General features: G+C 37.4%; 1 protein-coding gene across 1 annotated transcript in view; it reads right to left on the bottom strand.

Annotated features, from left to right (window-relative positions):
• The window catches only part of LOC108577595 (nuclear receptor subfamily 2 group E member 1), a 23,745-nt gene extending 14,735 nt beyond the window's left edge, over positions 1-9,010 (bottom strand). Inside the window, exons 1-3 of the mRNA XM_017940778.1 lie at positions 8,974-9,010; positions 5,880-5,960; positions 4,604-4,765 (exon numbers count right to left, since the gene is read on the bottom strand). Coding sequence (XP_017796267.1) covers positions 4,604-4,765; positions 5,880-5,960; positions 8,974-9,010 — 280 coding nt within the window. The remainder of the gene's footprint in view (positions 1-4,603; positions 4,766-5,879; positions 5,961-8,973) is intronic.
• Positions 9,011-10,784: the final 1,774 nt, after the last annotated feature.

The following is a 10,784-nucleotide window of genomic DNA, read 5'->3' as shown; positions in this document are numbered from 1 at the left end:
TAGCACATTTAACCAAAACTAAATCCGAACACCCTCCTATATTTTGCAGTATCATTAAACCTCGAACTCAGTACAGTAACATGCTCCAAACACCTGCTTCTATTAGCATGTTACGAACTTCTCACTTCGCGGAGCAATATCCTAACTCCCATCAGATATCAGAACAACATCTCTTCTTCAAACAAATTTTCCAACACTACATCAAATTTTCTCAACCTCTTCTAATCATCCACATCATCACAAAAAAAAAGAACCTCAACCATTACCCCTCATCAAGAATCACCTCGATCCTAAAAAAACAACCCCTTTCGTGCGCATGATTCATCCTCGTCGGTTATCTCTACGAACATTCGTTAATTCTCCAAGGAAGAAGTAAGAAGAACCGAAGGAAACGTAGTCTCGGCAACAAGCACATACTCGAGCGTTTTCGCGGATGATGACCGTGAAAGAAGGGGGGCGGCAAACCGAGGGAGAGACAGAGAAAGGGGTGAAGCGAGGAACGCGCGAACGAGAGGCTCACCTCACTTCGTGTGGAGTCTCCTTAACGTTAGGAAGCTCTGCCACTAATTGAATCTCCTCTCTTACTCGCGTCTGGAGCCTCAGCAACCGCTGGGAACCAGAGCACCCGTCCTGCATTAAACACCCCCGACACCCTGGCCACCCTCATCCCCATCGAGCGGTCTGGTCCGCCCCTGGCTGCCTTTCTCTTTCGATATGTACCTCTATCTCTCATCCGGCTCTCTTTCTCTCTCTCTCTCTCTTTGCCTTCCTTTGAATATGCTCTGCCTTTCTTTATCTCCTCTTCTTCTTCTTCTTCTTCTTCTTCTTCTTCTTCTCTTCTTTCTGTTCCTTTTTTTCCTATTTTCTCGTTCAGTCTTTCTTTCTATGCTTTCTTGCTTCGCCTTACGTACGTGCTTCTTGCTCATGATTCTGCTTTTGATCAGGCTTCTCTGCTTTGAACCTTTCTCGCGGCTGCCTTTTCAATCTTGTACTTTATCCGGGCATCCTTGTCTTTTGGTTTGAGCTTTTATGTGCTGTGTTGACGATGCACTTTCCTTGGATTTTCTGGTCTTTTCAGTTGGACTTTCAATGTAGTTTACTTTATTTGCGATACTTTAATTTTTAGGTGATGTGTGTACTTTGCATATTTCTGTGTGATGTGTGCACAGTAGTTTGCAAATTTTTATGTTACGTATGCACGGTACTTTGCAAATATTCTCTGGTAATAGTGCACAGATAGAATTTTAAGAGAAGTGGATTTCTTTCCCATAACGAATATGGAATGTGAAGAAAATTAGTATTAAACAGCATACAGCAAAGTGTATTTCGAAACTCGAAGAATCGATGCAAGAAGCGATCGACAGCATCAACGAAACGTCACATATCTAAAATCCTTTTACACGAATATCGTATAAAACATCTCTAGAAATTCTTGTGTAATATAACTTACATAAAATTCATGCTCGTAAAAAATCGTCTTAGAAAATGTTTCCTATATTATTCCCTCGTGAAATAAAAAGAACCTTACGTGTGTTACGTTACAAAGAACATATCGATATCGTGATAAAACCGAAAAATTTAAATACACCTTCCTTCCTGTATGTATATAAAATTTTACCTTTCTTAAACCTTTCACTTGAAACATAAATTTCTTGCAAATATAATTTAGAATATAAATCAGCGTATCAGTGATAGAAAAAGTGTAACGATCGAAGCTATCGTTGAATTTGAAAACGAAAAGTAGAAGCCGGTTAAAATTCAATAAGGATTCAAAGTGAATGCATTACAGAAATAATGCGTATCGCGTGAACCGTTGATTTGAACAAGAATCCATTAATTATGCATATACCCATGACACCGTATTCAGTTGAAATATCAAGCCAGGATTATACATAGTCGTGTACTTATCGATATCAAATCGGATTTACCTTGGCACGCAGAATACCGCTTCAAATCGATACACAGTGAAATACTTGAAACTATCAGAGAGAGATTTGTTGGTTCGTTAAAAATTTCTAATTCATTTCTAACAAAAAAAAAAAAAAGAAACTCGAATAATAAAATATCCTAGGATATGTATGTACATATAAGAAGAAAGTAACACAATGTTTACGGAATGTTTTACAAGGAAAACAAGAAAATTTACAGCGAATAGATGTTAATTACTGTTGAACCTTTCATTGGGGACATAATGTAATGCTGCATCGAAAGGAGATTACGCGTTTTCGAGCGATTAATTAATTAAATGGAAATGGTCGCGAATACTCTTCGTCGAAGAGTATACACGGCGTGGTGTATCGTGAATTCTGCGGGGAAATATCGAGAGATGGGAACGCGAAGTAACGATCAAGTGAGAGATCATGGGAAAAACCGAAACGTGGTATGACGTTGCAAAATCGTTATTGAGTCTCCACATTCGAGCCACTCCTATTGAAGTCTCTCGTGTCGTCGATTAATAGAGACACGCACCGTGCTATGCGATATACGCAATTTCCATGAAAAATTTAATCTTTTTAGAAAAAGTGTGAAACAGATTCGAACACCATTTATTTTTCACTTAGTCTCGAGGGAAAATTGTTTTAAACCTATTTTCAGTTCATGATAAGATTAGAATTAAAAGTATCAAATTTGTGTGAAATTGTTACATTCAGATGATGTTTCGTAACATCTTTCAAGTTAAATTGTTGAGAACCATTTATTTTTCATTTAGTCTCGAGGAGAAATTGTTTTAAACCAATTTTCAGCTCGTAATGAAATAAAAATTTAAATAAAAATTAAAAGTATCAAATTTGTGTGAGATTGTTACTTTCAGGTGATGTTTTGCAATATTTTGCAAGTTAAATTGTTGAGAAGAATGATGTATAGTAGTTTAAACGTTGAATTGGAAATAGTTAAATTTATAAATTTGTCAAATTTCAATTGAAGAAAGTTACCACAGATTAGAATGTTTTTTTAGGCGAAGACCTGTTACAGATTAAATGTATCCTTTGATGTAAAACCAACGACAAATAGACTATTTAACCACGATTGCTGTTATACTAAAGTCCACGACTACGTTTGCTTAGGAGGGTTTGTCTGACCAATAGCCGCTGAAGTCACTTTCTTTGCGGGGTATTCGTGGCTTGAAAATCTTTGATCCGTGAAACCACGGGGGAATTGCGACAAGATTGCTAATATCTAAATTCAGTCTAATCGAATCGAAGATTCGTGCTTCGACAGTAATCGAATAATACTACTTTCACTAAAAAAAAAAAAAAAAGAACAACACTAGAGAAATCACGAAAAACGTTCAATCTTTACCGCGAATTCTACCTCGTTTTCTACCGAAATTCGCTGCAAAGTGATAGCACATTTTTTCAGAATTCATTAAAATCTGAAAAACAAAATAAAAGAAATTCTACTAATATGCAATCATATTTAACATTGAAAAACTAGAAATTCCAAAGAGTGCAATTATTTCATCGCGAGCTCTAACGCAAGTTTCTTAAAAGAAATAGAAGAAAAGCAGGTGGAGAAGATATAAATTAAACAAGCTATTCGTCGCTATAGTGCAGACAAAAGAAATAGACTATTCAATATCACCTAGTATCCTATCACCCTAACAGCTGAATTAAGATAAATCGTCAATAACAAGTAGTATCTCCTACTTTCACAAAAAAAAAAAAAAAAAAGAACAACACTAGAGAAATCACGAAAAACGTTCAATCTTTACCGCGAATTCTACCTCGTTTTCTACCGAAATTCGCTGCAAAGTGATAGCACATTTTTTCAGAATTCATTAAAATCTGAAAAACAAAATAAAAGAAATTCTACTAATATGCAATCATATTTAACATTGAAAAACTAGAAATTCCAAAGAGTGCAATTATTTCATCGCGAGCTCTAACGCAAGTTTCTTAAAAGAAATAGAAGAAAAGCAGGTGGAGAAGATATAAATTAAACAAGCTATTCGTCGCTATAGTGCAGACAAAAGAAATAGACTATTCAATATCACCTAGTATCCTATCACCCTAACAGCTGAATTAAGATAAATCGTCAATAACAAGTAGTATCTCCTACGAAGAGATTAAAAAAAGTTTCACTCTACAAAATGTCCGTTTATTTGGAAGAAAAAACAAAACAATTTATTTTGCACCATTATCGTTTACAATGATTAATTACATATACAGCGTTTTTGCAAAAGTTTTCCAGCATATTACATCTTTCAGTGAACGTTCAATCGTGTTTCTATAACTTAGAACACTTGGATACATCGACAATGATATATTGAAGCTGATGTGAGAGAGTCAGTAAGACAAGAAAACGAGTCGACTTGTGTGCGATATACTTAAGATGAAAGCCTATTTCTTTCGTCTCTACTATAATTGTCACGGCGTAGAGTCCGCGGGGGTAAAAGACGGTTTTCACAGCCTGACTCTGTTTCGGAGCTCTTCGAGGCCCTCTCCTCTTGACAAGCAAGCACGCCATTAGGCCGTTCCCCGTGTCCTATGTGTTCGTGGTAATGTTTCCTCGCGCGTGGTAGCATCTCGGATACCTTTTTTTATAGGAAACATCTCTGATCGGACGATGCTATGAGAATATTTATCGAAATCTCATCACTTACCGTCTCTGTTCATGTTAACCTCGAAACACTTGGCTAGCCGACATGCACGGCATTGGTTTCTGTGTGTCTTGTCGATGGGACAGTTTCCTTTCATGGAACCGGTACCCTTGCACATGTACCTTCGATTGCTGTGGATGCTCCTCTTGAAGAATCCTGAACAACCTGGTCAACATAGAATGGTTCGAACGTCGCGTTACTAATCGATTGATCGTACTCTGAGAGACGAGAAATTTTTAAGGATTCTATCGTGTGATAGGAGATGTTGGATATCTCTGAGAGGAATGAGAATTGTTTTCTTTTTTAATTTAAAGAAATATTGACCTTAGGTTCTTCAATAGTTATTTAGTGAAAATTGTGAAAGTTAAGTTCATACGAAAGAATTCGAGAGGAATGAAAATTATTACTCTTGGATTCTTCAATAGTAATTTACTAAAGATTGTGAAATTGAAATTAGTACCAGAGAATTTGGGAGGAATGGAAATTATTGACCTCAGATTCTTCAATAGTAATTTACTGAAAATTGAGAAATTTAAATGAATACCAAAGAAATTGGGGGAAATGTAAATTATTGACCTCAGATTCTTCAATAGTAATTTACTAAAATTTATGTGAAATTTAAATTAGCACGAAAGAATTTTGGGAGAAATGGAAATCAGTGACTTTAGATTCTTCAATAGTAATTTATTAAACATTGCGAAATTTAAATTAGTACCAAAGAATTTGGGAGGAATGGAAATTATTACCCTCAGATCTCTTCAAAAGTAATTTACTAAAATTAATGTGAAATTTAAATTAATACCAAAGAATTTAGGGGAAATTAAAATTATCGACCTTAAATTCTTCAATAGTAACTTACTAAAAATTGTATGAAATTTAAATTAACACGAGAGGGCTTAGAATTTTTCAAGGATCAATTTTCGAACGATTAAAAATCCAACATTTCATATCAAACGATCGAATAAATATTATACACCGTCGGATAGATCACGACCACAGCACAGATGTCTATAATTGTCTATAATCATATGATACTTTCGATCGATAATTAAAATAACGAATTTCATTCTCGAAAAAGTTTTCAGGAACGAAACTGAATCTGTAAAAAAATGATCGTGAAACTGAATTATGTGTTTCGGTTGGCTGTCGAATGAATCGATATGTTAAAATAAAGCGAAATTGTAATCAACGAATCTGTTGTTTGTTATAGACGGCAAATGAACGTTTGTTGAAGTGTCTATTTAGGAAAAGTTAATGTACAGAAGAGCTTGATAATTACCGTCGCAACTGTAGATGCCGTAGTGTTTTCCAGAGCTACGGTCACCGCATACCAGACACGGTATATCAAGTAATCTGTCCCCTACAACAGAAATTGACTTAATGGAAAAACGGAAAGTCTAACAAGTATTAACGATAGTTTCTGTTTCTCTCAAGGTTCTTTTTTAAATATGTCTCTATACAAAGGCAAAACATTCCCGGAAATGAAATCACTTTTAAGATTCTATCCGTTTCTCATACTATAATCGGACTACAATTTACGATAATCAATTGAAGAGCATATTAGAAATTATTGTTCACTCCTAAGAATATTTGAAAATTGTACGAAAGTATATAGCGTATAAGTTGCATTGATGTATGAATTTAATTAAACGTACGATTAAATTTTCATAGTATTTTCATAAATTAAAAACAATTAGCTCTAATTTCTAATAAAACAGAATCGGAAGATAAGAAGCTACTGTGAAATATCACGATTGATGATATTCTTTCTAAAGAATAATGTCTATGCGTTATTTTCAATTTTCGAATGAGTTAATTTCTAAAATATGATACGTGAAGAATATAAAAGTTACATTTTCCATAATTCAATCTATTTCTCAACACCGCGTAAAACATTGAAATGACAAAACAAATTCATTGATTACGTTTGTGGCTAATAGGAGGTACATACGGTACGTAACTCTCTGTGCGTCTGACCAAGCACGGACATTTCTACTTAATCCTTATTCTACGATACAACGCATTCGGATAAGCTGCCCTACGAAATCTTTCTCTCTCGTACATGCATGCGTATATTCTTTCAACTCCATTCTGGCCATCGTTAATAACTTCACAATTATAGCAATGCAATTATAAAAAAAAAAATGAACATTATACAGGAAGAAATATTTACAAATAAATTCTACCGACACGTGTTTCACTCTATTCAACTTTCACAAGATTACGAGAGGGAATTTTCACTAATTGAAGCAAAACTAATTCAGAAGAAGCTAAAAAAATTAAACGACGATAAAAATCTTTTAAATGTTACAAATTCAATTGACTATAAAAATTTTCTAAACCTGTTGTCTTTTAAATGTTACAAATAAAATTTTCAACATTTACAAATAGAATTCTTTTCTTGTGAAAGTATTACACGTACGTGGTCTCTTCCGAACGTTGCAAATCACATTTTCAATTTGTCCCTCGGGGGAAAAAAGGGTTGACCATGCGATTAATCCGCCGTGAGAATAGTATCGCGGAGGACTTTTATGCGGAAGAAAGCGGAGAACTTAAAAACGTGAAAAGCTAGCGGAAAGAGGAGTCCATTTAAGAAAGCGAAGCGGACCGCAAGAAGAGCTCGAGCGTTAATCTGTTCTCCCCCTTTCCGGAGGAACCCTAATCGTCCTAATGATCCGCGGCAAGAAAAACACGGCCATGCCTAAGCCAACCAAAGCTTCCGTTTCTGGCCTGGGGAACCAACCGCCTTCTTCTCACACCAGACACCTACCAACCTAACCCGATCAGTCGAGTTGCTTCAACCCCAACAGATTACCTCCTTCGACGTTCACACTTATACGGCCGTTGTCTTATATCCTGCGCGTCGGTTAAGTGTAAACGGTTTCAATAGCCAGAGAGATTAGGTCTCTATGGTATTTCAAAGCTGATCCTACTGGTAATCTTGTTTATTCAGTCGTTTATTCGAGTTTCGTCGAAATGATTCGTTTTATAAATGTTGAAACTTTATATTTTTACTGAGAGAGAGAGGTCGAGGAATCGTCTGTGTGAAATTTATTCGTAGAATGGCTCGAAAAGAGATGGATAAATTTCATATACACGATAAGAAGATACAGAGAATTCTTGTTTTACTAATTTTACTAGGTGCAAATATTTTCTGTTTAAAAGTGATTACCGTGGGATTACTTTACTGGAGAAATTGCTATAATTTGTATCGTTGTGAAACTATCTGTGTTTCGTATTGATCTATTGGAAATGATAATTGCATTCTGAATTTTGGGATGTTTTGCATTTTATGAAATTGAATGGTAATTTGGAAAAATTTGTGTAATAGTAACGAAAATTTTGATATTTGTGTGCAATTTGAACAGTTTGAATTAATATTAACTCCGACGTGATAAGAAAATATTTAGAATATTTAGAATATTTTGCAAGAAAGTATTTCTCACTTATAAGATGAATCACCTTAAAAGTGTGATCATTATTCCCTAAAATACACTGTTCCAAATGATCATTTCAAAAGAAACTTAGTAAATGAACGACGGAGTACTTAACTACTAAAGCAATAATACAGATTAAAAAATATACGTGTAACTTGCAAACATAATAAAAAACATTCTGTAAATGCACGTATATTAACCACGGTCAAAATTTCGAATACAATTTCGAACACCGAAGATTTCCACTATCGCGAGAAATTAAATACAAATATCTTCCAAAAACACTTCAAAGTAACTTCGAAAACTATAAAACCGTGTATCATATTCCACCACAAATTTACCTTCGGAAACTACTGCCTGATTTTCAAACTAAAAATCAAGTGAAACGTAACACTCGATGCAAACGACGAACAACCATCCTCTTATTCACAACAAACTTCCTCAATCCAAATTCAATCACTAATTCTAACCCAGAATCCCCGTATATCATCACCGTAGACCACCAACCGAACAACCAACAACTAGCAATAAATAAAAAAGAAACAGCAGTTACATGAACATCTTCCAAACACCCAAAAAAAAAAACAAAACAAAACTAAATTCTCCATAAAAAACAGAACTAATGGAACGAACCATTTGAGCACGCACGCAAAGCGGACAATCGTCGACAGGCCAAAGCTCTACCCAGTCGTCAAGTCACCAAGTCATCGGAACTTGAAAACCGCTTAACTATAAAAGAAAAAGAAAAAAAACAAACTTATTACCCATAGAACAGAAACCAAGAAAAAAACAAAGAAATTTCACGCGTAACACTTGTCTAATTAGGCACGTTGGTACCCTTTTATACAGGGGAGCCGGCGAACCACTCTTAACGTATATAGCAGTATATGTATCACCAAGGAGAAAAGCAAGAGAGGCATGCCTTATCGAACTGACCTGTGCCCATCCTTCGCGGCTGATCAAAGTCGAGCATCCCCAGACGGACGACTGGACCGATGGTCGTTCTGACACGATGCCGAGGGAGTCGCGCGAAGTCTCGAAGCGTTCTCCGTGACGAGGTGGCTTCGAGCCTCGGCGTAGCTACTCATCTCGCTGGGAAGGGCGGGTACCGCGAAAGCACCCCGTTCGTGTTCACTCTGCTTGTGTGCCTGTGTGTGTCAGCGCCAGCGTGTGTGTGTGTGTGTGTGTGCACAGTGCGTCTGTCCGCTTGTGTATACGCACGTATAGGGGCTGCTGCCCGATTGGCTGTCGGAGTTACCTATCTCTCCTGACCGTAGCCATACTAGCTGGAATCACGGGTCGTTCTTCAACACGCTCGACGTGCTTCCAGGAGAGGGTGGTTGGCCAGGGTGTGGGCGACGCCTAACACACGTACAGAAGTTCCTAAACGGCCGCGAGTCGGCGTGGCTATGACGTCGACGCGCGGGTAGCGAAAGCTTCGATCCTTTCGCGATCTTGATTTTTTTGCGGATGATTGTTGAGACTGTGGTTTGGGGAGATTTTGAGCTCTGGGTTGTAGGTGCTTTGTGAATCTGTAGGTAGGTTTTGAAATCTTGTGGAGAGTTTATTGATTCGTGACACTTTTAATTGTATCGAACTTCTGAGTTGCGAAGAATATTCCAAAGTAAAATTATCACGGCAAGGAAACTAAGAAAATGAATACCAGCATATCATTTATTTTTACAATCACTACTATAATTCATACAGGTTTTATTAATTTGTGACACTTTTAATTACACCGAATTTCTTTAATAACAAAGATATAACAAACTAACTATAACTCCTACAATTCAAACTGACCATTTCATTTCAATCCTTCACGCAAATAATTAAGAAATTCCTTAACTTAATAAATAAATTATACATCTAACTTTCTATTAGGTCATCCCATAAGTTTCTATCGAATTTTACAATTCAGATCAACATTTCCAACGAACCTTTTAATTTTCCAAATAAACCGTAAGCGTCTTCTCTTGCCTCTTTTCAGTATAACACCATTATGTCGACGCTACAGAATTTCCTTCGATCTTCACTAAAATATTTCTCTCCATCGACACGAACTTACAGAACCCTCCACCCTCCACTCATTTCCCCAAACTCAAACCAACAATTTCTCAGTACTACCCCGATACAAACAAACTCCACCACCAACCTCAATTAAAACCAGTACAAGTTCGTAGCCATCGCTAGATCCAGCTTTAGTCAGGCTATTGCACGATGTACACCACTTCTTCAATGTGGCTGGTACGTTGGCCAGAAATAGGAGGGGGGGTGGATGGTAGCGCAGATGAAGAGGGGTCAGAGGATGGTGACAGGAGGATAGGTGGGGAATTCCAACGGGCGACTAGACGGCCCGCGGACTTGCTGGCCGAGTGGCTGACGCGACTATAGTGGGGTAGTGCTAGTTAGCCACGGGAAATGCGGGGGCGGCTCCAAAGGCCACGTTGTCAGACGAACGTTACCACCGTGTCATTGGTCGACTCCACCCCTGAGACGGCACAGGGGTGCAGATCTATGTAGCAAGAGTGGATGGGCGTTTCCAGCACGCCCATTCGACGACGGAAAAGAGCCTGGATTCTGACGACCAACCGCGCTCCCTCGAGATTAGACCGACGTCGTAGGTGGCTGCCAGGCGCCGCGATGCCATTTGTCGACGAGATGGTAGTACGCTCGTCGTTTCTTCCGGTTTCCAGGCGTCGAGGGGTGGATAGAGAATCGACACGATGGTGCCAGAACTGTGCGGTTTC

The sequence above is a fragment of the Habropoda laboriosa genome, unplaced genomic scaffold (genome assembly GCF_001263275.1).
Source record: "Habropoda laboriosa isolate 0110345459 unplaced genomic scaffold, ASM126327v1 scaffold578, whole genome shotgun sequence".
NCBI lineage: Eukaryota > Metazoa > Arthropoda > Insecta > Hymenoptera > Apidae > Habropoda > Habropoda laboriosa.
The sequence above is the reverse complement of the archived record's forward strand: the minus strand, read 5'-3'. Positions and strand labels throughout refer to the sequence as shown.